We start from the raw sequence: 14,970 nt of genomic DNA, 5'->3' as shown, positions 1-14,970 counted from the left end.
GTTTGTACCGAAGTGGATCTAAACAGCAGAGATAGATCAAGTATATATTGCCTCAGCATTCAGCAATACTGGACTGGAGAAAGTGTGTGAATATGCCAATCAGATGACCCTGAGTGGAGACCCAGCTTAAGTCAGGGAAATCCTATTTGTGGGAAGCCCCAGGATTGCACACCTTACTGATTAATTACTTCTTTTGCTTAAGTGGAGGAAAGAAAAACCTTTTATTGACATGGTGATGCTTTAGTGTTCTATGCATTACACATCCCCAAATTGTTCTTAAATATTGACCTAATATTGAGAGAGGGAAGAGACTTATCATTAAACTTGTGATTGCTACCCTCGTTGGCTAAGAAAGCTGACTTGGGTGGGATGGCAGTTGCAGTTTTTGCATTGAGTGGATCATTGGGTGATCAGTGCTTCACGTACGCCCTACAGCCAGAGAGAGGACACTCCTTGCTACTTGTACAACAAAATGGCATATGATTCGGTGTTGACAAATGTCAAGTAATGCATATTGGAAATATAATCCCACCTATACTTACAAAAAGGACTCTAAATTAGCTGTTAGAAATCAGAAGAGTTCTAGGAGTCATCTTGGAAGGTTCTTCAGCAGCATCTGCTCAGTGTGCTCTGGCAGTCAAACCAAAACCAAAAAACATAACAATGTTAGGAACCATTAGCTAAGGGATAGATTATAAAATAGAAAATACGGTAAGCTGCCGACATAAGTGATTTCAACTCGTGTTAATGCACAAGTTGAAATCCTGGAGTTTCCAGTTACTAGAGGCTGGGGGGAGTGCAGCTGAGGGAAGCCAAGTGAGCAGACAGCCACACTGCTGGCTTCTCCCAGGCTCCCAGCCACTGGGGCAGCCAGGAAACTGACCAACACACCAGCATTGGTCAATTTCCTGGCTCCCACCAGCAGACAGGAGCTGGAAGCCACACTGCCGCCTGGTTTCCAGCTCCCCCCATTGTTCATAAAGGCTGAGTTACTCAAGATTGCTCAGGAGCGCAACCCTCAGGCAACTTGGGGGCCTGCTGTATAATAATGTCACTATTTTAAAAACAAGAACTGCAATACTAGGTCAGATCAGTGGCCCATCTGTCTCCAACAGTGGCTGGTGCCAGATGCTTCAGAGGGAATGAACAGAACAGGTAATTTCAAGCTGTCCATCCTTTGTCATGTGGTTCCAGCTTTTGTCAGGTAGAGGTTTGAAGCACCAGAATGTGGAGTTCTACCCCATCACGGCTAATAGCCATTAATTATACTTATCCGCCATTTATCTAATTCGTTTTAAATCCAACTTTTAGCCTTGCAACATTTGAGGGTTCCACCAGTTGACTGTATGTTGTGTGAAGCAGTACTTCTGTTTTGCTGCCTGTTAATTTCATCAGGTGTTACCTGAAAGGGTGAATAATACTTACTCACTTTTTCCAGTCTTTAATAAAATGAACAGCCTGGTCTTTTTGATCTTTCCTCATACAGAAGTTGTTCCATACCCTGACTCATCTTTGTTAACCTTCTCTGCATCTTTCCCAGTTCCAATGTATTGTTTTTAGATAAGGTGACCAGAACATTCGGTGTGTGCCTGTCATGTATTTACATGGTGTCATGGTTCTAGGGGTGTAAAATCCCAGTTAATCAGTTAAACACTAGATTTAACAGTTTAATGGACTAAGCAGGTTTGGGAGGAATGGTTGGGGGGGGCGGGGCTGGCCCCCTTGCTGTGGACAGGGGCTGCTTCAGCTGGGATGGAGTGCCCCTGCTTGCTGCCAGGGATGGCCTGGCTTGGCTGCAGCATCCCTGCTTGTGGCATTGCTATTCATGGGGGGCTTTTCAGCATAGCCAGAGCAGCCCTAATCTGCAGCTGCCTTTTCCAGGAGCGCTGCAGGTAGATGTACTCTGGCACAGCCACAGCGGCCTCTGTCCATGGCAGCCCTGGGCATGCTGCAGGCAGGGGACTTCAGCTAGCCTGAAGCATCCCTAGCCCATGGCATGGGGGCCACTCCAGCTCAGCTGGGCCCCTCCCCAACTTCACGGCCCCCTCCCTCCCCATGTCACCATGGACAGGGCTACTCTGGCAGGACTGGACCTCCCCTGCCTGCGGCAGCCCTGCACACCTAAAGTAATCCCCTGCCCGTGGCGGGAGGGGGGCCACTCTGGCCCCTACTGGTTAACCATAAATGGATACGGCTTACTGGTAAACCTTTCAATATCTCTACACGATTCTCAACCTTTCAGGACTTTTGTATCCCTTCTAGGAGTCTGATTTGTCGTGTGTGCCCCAAGCTTCATCTCACTTAACTCAGGCTTTGGCATCAGCCCAGTGTGGCCCAGTTTGGGAGTCTGCTTTCAAATTGGGCCCCAACAAGTCTAATGCTGGTTCTAATGATCGAGTGAAAACAAACTCACCCGTTGTTTTACGACCACTGATGTATATAGAACAGCATACAAAAGTTATTGTCCATATGTGATTTCAATTTGCACTGACTTCGCTAGTGCTCTTTATGGAGCCTTTTTGTTAAACTAGGCAAATAACTGGATCAAAGATCCCAGTTGAGAACCAATGATATAGAGGCAGTATGGTATTTTCTGTCACGTTATCAAGTCATTCCCTAGTGGCTGCTAAAGCTCTGTTGGCATTTTTTGGTTGCTACTGTGCATGGAACAGATGTTTTCAGAGAACTGTCCACAAAAACCCCAAGATCTTGTTGTGTGGCAACAGCTGAGTTAGGCCCCAACATTTTGTATGTATAACTGGGATTATTTTTTTCTAGCGCCCTTGGTATGCCCACAACTTCAGTGTGCATGTAGCTCTGGTCACCCCATCTCAAAAGAGATTAGAACTGGAAAAGGTTCAGAAAAGAGCAATATGTAGATGTAAAATTAATGTGTCTGTCAAATTTGCAAAGTCCAGAGTCCAAGTTAATTTAGAGCATGCTCGCCAGCGATCACCCAGAACTCAGTATGATTCAGTCCATTGCTAATTTTTACTACAACCACAGCAGATACAAGTGTTGGTAACTTGTGATTCTAAAGTGGTATCCTTGTTTAAAATCTGGCATTGCCATTTATTGGAAAATATGATCTGTCAGTTTGGATGCGTGAAGTGATTTCTCAGGTTTTAGATGTGTGAATTGATTCAAGAGACACTGGAGAAAAAATAATCAAAAACTTCAAAATTGCTCATGTGTGTTTCCTGGTAATTTTGATTTCAATTGTGATTTTTGCTGAATCTTAATAAAATTTCAGCTCCGAAAATAGTTTGAAAATGTAAAATCAGGTATTTAGTCCTAAATTTAATGTTTCTCTGAATCTTTTACATTCTGTAGACAAAACTTACATGTAATAGGTTTCACTATTTTCATTGTGTAACTCAGAAACAAACAGTTTTTTTAGATAAGGAAAAGCATTTGAAACCCACATACTTATCAGCAAGGGCTCCCACTTGAGAATGTTATCAAGTCTATTGCTTTAACAAAAAAAGTGGGGAATTCAGGTTGATGATGTTTCTTTAAGTATGATGTAACTGTTCCTGGCATAGGTGTGTTCAGCTTTCTTTGCCACCTATTGTGGGAAACAGGTAGTCTGTTCCTTTTATGCTATCTTCAAGTTAACTGCTAATTAGTCATTGAGATTATTTCCTCTTTAACATTTTATCAAAAAGAAATCCTTCTGGAGTTTTGTAAAAGGAAGTTGTGATGCCCTAGATTAGGGCTGCACGCTCATGTCCTAAAAAGATGTTTGTTTTCCTTTTTGGTATCCTCTTTCACTTGTGTGTGTGGAATGAAAGCACCTCTTTACAGCAGATGCCAGAGATGCTGGGAGGGCTTGCCTCTTCTATTACTGCTTTGTCTCCTCTGAGAAGATTTGGGTGTTTCTGTGAATGTGTGTGCTTGTGAGGTTGAGGTCACCATCCCCAGGCAGCTGACTATTGTATTGCCCTGTGGCTTGGATAACAACTAGCCCTTGTGCTATGATTTTTTTTTTTAATTTGTGTCTGACAGCCTGCAGACATACCAGCTTGTACTGTGATCACAGGGTAAGCAGAGTTGGTTTAGGTTGTATGGAGGACTGCCCACAAAGAGCCCAGATTTCTGCAAAGAATGATATTTATTCAGTAGGTGGTGCTCTTGTTTTTGAATCCGTTCTTAACCTGTGTGCCATCAATAAGTGCTATACACTCAGCTGACCTGCAGAACATAATAAGACAAAAAAAGCAGTCATGTCGCGTGATGTTCTACATGACTGCTTTTTTTGCTTTAAGATACAGATTAACATGGCTACCTCTCCATTACTGCAAAACACAGTCGCTTTTTATCAGAGATTTCATAGTATCATTTGTGAAGTTAAGGTAGCATTAATGTGTTCTAGACAAAATTCAAGTCCACGGGATGTCATTAGCTAAATTTCCCCTGTAGTTTCATTTGTTTATGGTTCTTTTCCTGTTGTGTATATAGTATTGTGGATTTACCTGGTGCACCATCATAAAGTCCAATGAGAACTCAGTGGTAGGGACATTATAGTACATCACAGGAAACAAACGTACTGTTTTTGTTTAAGAAAAGAGAGTGAATCCTTAGCTAACAGGTTCCATGTAAGTGCAAAGTAAAAATTATTTTTAAAAAATATACTTTGCAGCTTCACACATTTTATGCTCTTTAACGGGTGTGTTGTGAGCAAGACACAGGAAGTCATTCTGCTCTACTCTGCGCTGGCTAGGCCTCAGTTGGAGTGTTGTGTTCAGTTCTCAGTACTGCATTTCAAGAGAGATGTGAAGAAATTGGAGAGGGTACAAAAAGAGCACAAGAATGATCAGAGGTCTAGAGAACATGACCTGTGAAGGAAGGCTGAAAGAACTGGGCTTGCTTAGTTTGGAAAAGAGAAGATTGAGGGGAGACATGATAGTGGTTTTCAGGTATCTAAAAGGGTGTCATGAGGAGGGAGAAAACTTGTTCTTGGCCTCTGAGGATAGAACAAGAAGCAATGGGCTTAAACTGCAGCAAGGGAGGTTTAGGTTGGACGTTGGGAGAAAGTTCCTGACTGTCAGGGCGGTCAAACACTGGAATAAATTGCCTAGGGAGGTTGTGGAATCTCCATCTCTGGAGATATTTAAGAACAGGTTAGATAAATATCTATCAGGGATGGTCTAGACCATGGTTTCCCAAACTGGGGGGGTGTGAAGAAATTTTTGAGGGGGGGGGCACGAGGTGACCCACACCCCTCATCATCCCCCCCATGTGAAGAAAGATCCGGCCTTTGCTTCTGGCTCTCAGCCCCTGCCATTTTACATGGGTGATCCAGCGCAACCTCTGTAAAAAGCAGCCAGATGGCAAAGACTGACATGGAGCTGGCTGCCTTCTGCAAATGAGAGTGAATGTGGGTTTGGTTGAAGGAGGAGGAGGATGGGGTTAGATGGGGGGCTGGGGGTGCCTGGCCTTGTGGGAAGGCAGGGAAGGGGCTCGGTTGGGTGACTCGCAGGGCTTGTGGGGCTCGGGCAGCTGGCCCCAGCAGAGCAGGGCTTGGGTGGCTCAGGCTGATGGGTGGGTGGCTGGCCCTGGCAGCACGGGGCTTGGACAGCTTAGGCTGATGGGTGGGTGGCTGGCCCTGGCAGCATGGTGCTTGGGCAGCTGTTCCTGGCAGCATGGGGCTCAGGTAGCTCAGGATGGTGGGTGGGCGGCTGGCCCTGGCAGTGTGGGGTTGGGCGGGTGGCTGAGGCAGCTGGTGCATGGCTGGGGTGGGTGGCTGATGGGCAGGCGGCCTGTCCCAGTAGCACAGGGCTCAGGCGGCTGGTGGGCAGGTGGATGGCTGGCCCCGGCGGCTGGCAAGTTAGAAGGTGGTTGGCCCCAGTTGTGGGGGGCTCAGGGGGGCGGCTCTGGCAGTGTGGGTCTCAGGTGGGCGGGCAGCTGGGGTGGGCAGCTCTGGAGGCTGGCATGGAGATCAGGCAGCTGACCAGCTGGGGCGGCACCAGGCAACCACAAGGGACCAAGAAAAATTATTTGTGCTTATTTTTAATTTTAAATAACATTTTTGTGTCAAACTTTTGTGTTTATTTCAAATTATGAATTGAATTTTTTGTTAAAGCAGGGGTTGGATGATGGTAAAGAAGAGGTGTGGGGGTGTGAGGGTTTCTCAAAAATCAAAAGGGGAGGAGTGATACCGAAAAGTTTGGGAACCAATTGTGTAAACAGTACTTGGTCCTGCCATGAGGGCAGGAGGCTGGACTCAATGACCTCTCAAGGTCCTTTCCAGTCCTGGTATTCTATAATTCTGTGTGCACATTAGGGATTTTTGAAGGTGAAGTATTAAGGTGTTAACAATAAATTATTTTTGGTAATAGTATGACTAGTGCTCTTTTTAAAGAGTAACGTCAGTAAGAATACTATAAAGGAATGGGGTCTCTGTGGGGCAATGTACGGGTTGGGGCTTTTTTTTTTTTTTATTTAAACCTTTAGTTATGTATATTAAAAGTTTATTTGATTTTCAGGTCAAATCCTTGGGAATGGTCAGTGTGTATCACGGTAGTCAGAAGATGTCGATCCACTCTTTATTGGAAGTCCCAGCCTCTGACCCGTTTACCACGTTTCTTAAACCTTAGCCTTTAACATACATTCAAAAACCACACCTCTCCTGATGTCTGCCCTGAAAGACTATTTCTATTTTTCTTAGTTATGATTACCATTTTTGTTAGTGTTGTCTTAATCCCACACCTGTTTTGTCTCCTTGTGGTGGTGGAGGGAAACAGTCCATTTTAATTTTCACATCAACGTTTTTGTTTTACCAATTTATAATATGTTTTCTGTATTTATACCCAGAGTTCTAGACATAAACATCTTTTAACTTTGATCTGGTGTACTTTTCTTTTTAAACACTGGAATAGTATAAATGCTGGGCAAGTGGGCAGGTTTCTTGTTTACATCACATCAGAGAGATGCACATGCTTAGGTTTTCCGCTTATCAATTTTGCGCCTAAGTGGTCATTTTCAGGCACTTGCCTGCTTCTCTGCTCAGCAGTCTCTTCCCATTAGTGCAGCTGACAGCAGACTCTACCTTTTTTTGAGTTCCTCTTCTCACTGTATTTTGTAAACCACTGCACTGAAGGCTACATTATTGTTTTTTAATCTTTAGATCACTTTATCTAGATTTACTATGTGCTTAATGGTAAACAAGAACGGTATGGGTCCAAAATTCTGGTCTTGCTAGCTCAGTGCCAAAAATGCATTATTGCTCTGGTTAACTGATACCTGAAGATCTATTATTTTACTTATTTTGCACTCATCCTATCCCAAAACAAAAAGCAGTCAAGTAGCACTTTAAAGACTAGCAAAATAATTTATTAGGTGAGCTTTCGTGGGACAGACCCACTTCTTCAGACCATAGCCATACCAGAACAGACTCAATATTTAAAGCACAGAGAACCAAAAACAGTAATCAAGGAGGACAAATAAAAAAAAAAAATAATCAAGGTGAGCAAATCAGAGAGGGGTGGGGGGGGAAGGTCAATAATTAGATTAAGCCAAGTATGCAGACGAGCCCCTATAGTGACTCAGAAAATTCCCATCCCAGTTCAAACCACGTTAATGTGCCAAATTTGAATATAAAAGACAGCTCAGCTGTTTCCCTCTGAATAGAGGTGTGAAAATTTTTTTTCAGTAACACGCATACTCTTAAGTCATTAACTGAATGGCCTATTCCATTAAAATGTTGACTAACTGGTTTGTGGATCTGGAGTGTTTTGATGTCTGTTTTGTGCCCATTAACCCTTTGTCTGAGGGAGTCAGAAGTCTGTCCAATATACAAAGCATCTGGGCATTGTTGGCACATCATGGCGTATATGATGTTAGTAGAGGTGCATGAGAAAGTGTCTGTGATTCTATGAATAACCTGGTTAGGTCCAGTGATGGTATTTCTAGAGAAGATATGTGGACAAAGCTGGCAGCGGGCTTTGTTGCAAGGAAAGGTTCAAGGACTGTTATTCCCGAGGTATAGACTGAGGCTGTTGGTGAGGATCCTCATGAGGGTGGGAGGTTGTCTGTAGGAGAGAACAGGCATGTCACCTAGAGCCTTCTGGAGTATGGCATCCTGATTAAGGATAGGTTGTAGGTCTTTAATAATTTGTTGCAGTGGTTTGAGTTGGGGGCTGTAGGTGATGACCAGTGGTGTTCTGTTCTTGGCTTTTTTGGGCCCATCTTGGAATATCTGGTCTCTGGGTATTCGTCTGGCCCTGTCTATTTGTTTTTTTATATCTCCTGGTGGGTAATTCAGGTTTATGAATATTTGGTAACGATCTTGTAGTTTTTGATCTCTGTCAGCTGGATCAGAGCAAATGCGATTGTATCTAAGAGCTTGACTGTAAACAATGGATCTAGTTATGTGTGCAGGATAGAAGCTAGAAGGGTGTAGGTAAGTATAGCGATCAGTGGGTTTTCAGTACAGTGTGGTACTGATCAGGCCATCCTTGATTAGTACTGTAGTGTCCAGGAAATGTATCTCTTGCATGGAGTAGTCGAGGCATAAATTGATGGTGGGGTGTAGATTGTTAAAGTCTCTGTGGAATTCTTCTTGAGTCTCTATACCATGGGTCCAGATCATAAAGATGTCATCAATGTATCTTAAGTAGAGGAGGGGTAATAGGGGATGACAGCTGAGGAATCGTTGTTCCAGGTCAGCCGTAAATGTATTAGCATATTGTGGGGCCATGTAGGTGCATCCTATACTGCAGTGTTTCTCAACCTGGGGGTGTTGGGATGCGGGGGTTAGGCAGGTCATAAGTAGAGACAGCATTACAGCATTGAGTTAGGTAACAGGGCAACTACTTGAATGCACATGTTTCAGCTGAGTGCATCACAGGGGTGCTGAAGCCCTGTGGCCCAAGCTTAAGGTAGGGGCTTGCATGTGGAAAGGGGTTTTGTTTGTAACTTGCTTCCCCCCCCCCCCCCGCCCCCTTCCAAAGATTACCAGTTCAAAAAGTTTGTGAGAGAAACTGCATGTAGGGCGGGCTGTAAGAAGATGAACCTTAAAATTAGGTTATGATAACTATTACACCTTTTTCTAAGAAGTTATGTAGAAATGCTTTAGAATATGGTGTACATATTTATCAATACGTCTTTGAAAATGAGTGGTGTGTATATATATTTAGTACTCTGTGTTTTCACTTATGATTTTTGGAAGGCACAGAAAACAGTGCCAGTGAAGGAAGATACACACTTCTGGAGTATTTTTAATACAGATGTAATCATATTCTTTTCAGGTAGTTTTCCTTAACTTTACACTTAACAGCCTTTCCACATAAACTTTCTGTTGTTTATGCAAGTATTTGACTACTCACTAAAACATTTAAAATCATGTGGCAAAACTAAACCCCAGTGTAAAGCAAGTGAATCTGTTTATAAATTCTAATTGAAAATTCTACCAGATGTGAAGTTGCGGATCAGAAAACCATTTGATTTTAGATTTATGAAAAGAAGGTAATTACCCATTTTAAACCTATTTTTGGGTGATTAACTGCATAATGGTAGCATCTGGTGAATACATATAAATTCTCGAGAAAGTGGCATAAATAGTCAAGTTCCAGTAGATTCAAAGTTTAGGCTAGCACTGTAATCCTTGTACAGGTTCCACCTCCTTTGTCCAACACTCGTGGGACATGACTGGTCCTGGATGAAGGGAAGTCCTCTGCTCTGGCCACCCAGTCTGCTGCTGGCTTCTCTTTGCCCCTCCCCCAACAAGCCCCAGATCCAGAGAGCTCTTACCTCCTGCCTGGATCTTGGTTCCTGCTGGGCTGACACTGCCCTGACCACCTTGGGCTGCTGGTCACAGAGATTGCTGCAGTGCCAGCCAGTCATGGCACAGATCCTGCAGGTGCCAGCTCTGGACATGGCCAAGGCAACATGGTACCAGCTTAGCCCCAACTGGACTGCGGGGAAGTCCTCCTAGGCTGGCAGCCAGCTGTGGCAGGGGCTGGGCTGCTGATGTGGCACCGGCTTTGTGGAGACTGACTCTGGCCCAGGCCCTATGGAAACTGGTTCTGTCCCCAGCTCTGCAGTGACTTGCTCTGGCCCCGGTCGGGCTGCTAGCACAGCCCTGGAGAGGCTGTCCGTGTAGCCCTAGCTCTGTAGACACTGGGTGCAGCCCTGGCCCCACAGGGGCCGACTCCAGGCAGATGTGCCTCTTGCCAGGGATGCAAACCTGGGTTCCCCCTGCCCATGGCAACAAAACTCTCCCTACTAGCCTTCCACTCTGTCGTCTCCAGTCCAGTAACATCCATGGTCCTGTCGGATGATGGATGTTGCTGGAAGAGAGAATGCTGGTTTTGGGAGTTTCATCCTGTATAATTGCCCTATTCTCCCCTTTCCCACGTTGTCATGCACTAAATACAATCTATTGACTTTTCTGTTACATTTTCTGAATTGTATTCTTTTTTTATTTGTGATTAATTAGCTTAGTCCTGTTCTTCCTGTGTGGCTTGCACAGTATGCTGGTATTTTTTTTTTTCACCCTCGTTGTGTGGAAGGGCTCTGTGGTGAGATGGTGACAGATGAGATTACTGGCCTCACTAGAATAAAACACAAGTGATATCTAAAGTTATTGGTGTATGGTATAAAAGTCAGACTTTGTAGGGGCCTTTGAAATTCACAGCTGTAAAAAAACATCAGTGCCTAATCTTTTGAGTTTTTACCCTATACTGTACAGTTTTGATAGGAGACCAGTGTTTCTAAAATGGGCGTCCTGACCAAAAGGGAGCTGTAAGGGGCCCAAAAGGTTATTTTAGGTGGGTTGCAGTATTGCCACCCTTACTTCTGTGCTGCTTTCAGAGCTAGGCAACCAGCCAACAGCTGCCACTCTCCAGCTGCCCAGTTCTGAAGGCAGTACAAAAGTAAAGGTGGCAATACCATACCTTGCCATTCTTGTGTGTGGCTGCCTTCAGAACTGAGTGGCCAGAGATTGGCAGCTGCTGACTGAAGATCTAACTCCGCAGGCAGCAGTGCAGAAGTAGGTGTGGCATATCCATGCCCTCTTTATTTCTGTGCTGCTGCTGCTGCTGCTGCTGCTGCTGCTGCTGCTGGCAGCAGCGTTGCCTTCAGAGCTGGGCACTTTCCAGCCCTAAGGCAGCACCTTCCCCAGCAATAGTGCACAAATAAGGGTAACAGTAATGCAACATGGCCTGTCTCCCGCCCCCAAGTATACTTTTTGGGTCAGGATCCCTACAGTTATACCACCATGGAACTTTCAGATTTAAATAGCTGAAATGATGAAATTTTTGATTTTAAAAGTACTTGTCTGTGAAATTGACCAAAGTGGACTGTGATATCCAGTGTGATGGTTACATGGTTTTGTTTTTCATTTGTTCTAGATCTAAAGAAAACTCTTGCAGTCTTACTGGATAATATCCTGGAGCGTATTGGCAAGCTGGAGTCCAGGGTGGAGAACCTTGTAATAAACGGTACAGGAGCAAACTCTACCAATGGTACCACCACTGCTGCTCCCAGCATAGGAGCAGTTGAAAAGCTCAACGTAGCAGGTAGGTGTGAAAACTGTTTAGAATTCCAACTCTATTTTCTTGTGGAAAGAGGCAGTAATACAGTTGACAGATGGCAGGGTGCTCCTGTATCTGCCCCGCTTCTTTCTGTTCCCTGCTTGTCTTAGTTGAATCTTTAACAGCTCTTCACTGAGCTGGTTACTGTTGCTGACAGTGAAAAAAGTCAAACCAAAGAATTAACTCTGCACAGCAAGTTAGAGAAGGAATTATACCAGCAGCGAAAGAGCTACGCCACACACACAGACTGGAGCCACACTATAGTGGAAGATTGATGCACTCAGGGACAATCTTCTGGGGTTTCATTTTGCGCATTCATGAAATGATGCTACAAGGGATCTACATTGACCCCCAGTACTCCTGCTGAGAGGCGAGAAATGAGGAAAGTCGACCTTCTGCCATGTGGACAGACATGGAAGATAACTGCAAATAAATTGGTTTTAGCTATGCAATTGACATAGCTAAAATTGCTTATCAGATGTTGACTTCTATGTCTAGTGTAGATATATCCCTCGTTTGTATGTTAGACAGACACAGCAGTACATTTCAAACTGTACATTCCCTTAGTGACCCTCTCTTTCACAAATATACACAGGCTACGTCTACACTACAAAAATAAATTAGAAGTTGCTTACTTCAAAGTAGAGCATCTACACACACACCCCCTTCAAAGGAAGGGATAGCTCAGTGGTTTGAGCATTGGCCTGCTAAACCCAGGGTTGTGAGTTTAATCCTTGAGGAGGCCATTTGGGGTTGGGGCAAATAGATGTCAGAGATGGTGTTTGGTCCTGCCCTGGGCGCAGGGGACTGTGCTAGATGACCTTCTGAGGTTCCTTCCAGTTCTAGGAGTTGTGTATGTGTATAATAGATTGCTTATAATGCCTGTACTACAGGAACATGGAATTAAGCTTTGAAATAGGGCACTACTCCATTCCCAGGAATGGAGTGAGGACTTCAAAGTTGGGCTCCCTACTTCAAAGTTAATTTTGAAGTAAGGGAAAATGTGTGTAGACTCTCTGCTGGCTACTTGGATGCAGTTAACTTTGAAATTTAGTTCCTAGTGTAGATGCACCCAGAGGATGCCTGTGTTGGCCCCACATAGTGCCTGCCTGGCAAACAGGGAAGACAGTTACCCAATCTATAGATGGTTCCTTTTCTTCTTTTTCATTCTTCTTGGTTTTCTGGCCTTGGGTGCCTTAAAAACCCTTTTGTTCACTATCCCATAATCCATAAAGCAGAGTGTTGTCATCTTCTTCCCAAATTAAGGGATCCCTACCACCAAGTAAGCTAATTTGATTCTTTCCCCAGCAGAGTCAGATGTCTCAGGGAACATGTAATTACTAATATTTTATCTAGTTAGTATTTTTGGAAGGGGCTCAAAGAGACATTACCCGAAATCACCCCACATGCACGCATTCTTTAGTCATTAACTTTGGCTTAAGCCTGACGTCCTACTGTAAGGTTATGATGACCATGTCAGCTTGTGCTCCGTACTGGATCTTCACTCACAGTATTTACTTTTGCATGGGTACATATTTACTGACAAATAGGTCCAATATTGATCACACACACTGTCCAGTCCACAATGCGTGCCAGTCTGTTCATCAACTTCAATTCATTTCTGCTTAACAAAGGATTGTGGTGACGGCTCCTCTTTATTTGGCCGTGTTCAAATGCTCACATATCATTCATTCTGTAGGGCACCATCCCAATACTGATAACCATGAGTTCAAAGCACCACATGTTATAAGCTCTTCAGGAGTAGGATAGCTAAACTGATTTTTATTTTTGGTATCTCTGAATGAAAAACAATGGTGTCATTAAAAAATGTGAGCTAGTGGTCTTCTACTAGTGGAGTGGAAAATTAGCTGTTACACAACTATAACGGCATTGTCAGCTTCTGCTGAAACTGGCTTGTGACCAGGGAATGGACTAGTTTGAAAGCAGTGATGTAGACAAGTGTTGATGTGTAACAAAATTGGAATGAGAGCATTGAAATCTGTTAGTGGATTTGAAACTGTTTTAATCCCTCATACCAGTTTAAAATGCTTTTTCACAGTACGTAACAATAGTCTGGGGAGAGGAGCCAGCACATTAATTTTTGTCCCAACCTTACTTGGTTTTATGTATATCTGACCTTGTACATTTTGTGTATCCTTTAGCAGATTTTTAATAGTGCAGTTCGTACCAATCCAGAGAAGTAATAAAGCAGACACTTGTAATTACATGGCAGCCTGAGCATCAGCCAAGATGTTAAGAATCTCCTTCCCTGTTGTGTCCATTGTTTTCCTGTGATTTAAGAAAGAACACACTGAGTAATTTTATTTGTTAGACTATATAGTCTTTCATTTAAATGTGTGATAGTTTAAATAAAATGTTGTTTGAAAAGATTTTACTAATTTTTTTTGTTAGTTTGACATTTTGGTTGGCACCATCGCCTCTTACAGGACTTTACTCTTTGAGCAGTTCTGCAGTAAATGCTGCACGCACTGGGTATCTCCAGTTCACTGATACCATCCGGTGCTGGTGGCCCACATAGATATCAGTTGCTCTTGTTCACTTGGAAGTTAGTGCTTCAGCCCCACAACCAGGTATTCCAGTACAGAGAGGAGATCGTAGCCAGACTGCGCAGACCAAAGGTCAGACCAAAGGTCCATCTAGCCCAGCATCCTGTCTTCTGACAATTCCCAGTGCCAAGTAACTCAGCGGGAATTATCAGAGCAGATAATCTAGTGATACATCCCCTGTTGCCCGTTCCCAAAGCTGATGAGTATGGGGAAGTGTTTCAGCAGCCGGAGGTCTTGTCCAAACCCAGGTTTTGTACCAACATTACTTTTTCATCACTTTTTCATTTACATATGGTTATTTTACCCAAATAAATGTTACAACCCGTAGTTTCGAAGCAGTGCTATCAGTATAATGTTGCCTTATACTGGTGCAGTTTTTTATTTCCTTTCCTATGGTATCAGTTATTCTGATATAAGACACCTTCATAGCAATGTAACTGTTTCCACACTGTAGACCGTGCTGCTTTAATTAATCCAGTATAGTTACGGCAGTACACCCAGTGCCTGAGGTGGGCTGCAGGCAGAGGGAGAGAGCAGTTCTGGGTATGCAGAGAGTGAGTTTTTAGATACTAGGGTAACGTGGTCCATATAAAACAGGTTAAACCACCCTAATCCAGCACTCTCATCTGGCAACACGCATAATCCAGCATGATTTACTTACCTGCATGGCCACTGTCGTGGGCATGGCAAAGTTTCCTGTGGTCCCATAAAATTTGTTTCTAGCTACCAGTCCTGGCTCTGTGTTCTGTGCTGTTATTTAGCTTTAATTTACCCCTAAATGTCTTCCAAGAGCCCAGTAAGCAGTGAAAATGTTGGTAATGCTGCTAGACAAGACTGACCTCCTGTGGTCCAGCAAATTCTCCCAT

The 14,970-nt window shown here is 43.9% G+C and overlaps 1 protein-coding gene across 1 annotated transcript in view; it reads left to right on the top strand.

The window, feature by feature from the left end:
• Positions 1–14,970, top strand: part of MGAT5 (alpha-1,6-mannosylglycoprotein 6-beta-N-acetylglucosaminyltransferase) — a 231,160-nt gene that overhangs the window by 80,232 nt on the left and 135,958 nt on the right. Inside the window, exon 3 of the mRNA XM_075001551.1 lies at positions 11,355–11,522. Coding sequence (XP_074857652.1) covers positions 11,355–11,522 — 168 coding nt within the window. The remainder of the gene's footprint in view (positions 1–11,354; positions 11,523–14,970) is intronic.

The sequence above is a fragment of the Carettochelys insculpta genome, chromosome 8, assembly GCF_033958435.1.
Source record: "Carettochelys insculpta isolate YL-2023 chromosome 8, ASM3395843v1, whole genome shotgun sequence".
NCBI classification, from domain to species: domain Eukaryota; kingdom Metazoa; phylum Chordata; order Testudines; family Carettochelyidae; genus Carettochelys; species Carettochelys insculpta.
The sequence above is the reverse complement of the archived record's forward strand: the minus strand, read 5'-3'. Positions and strand labels throughout refer to the sequence as shown.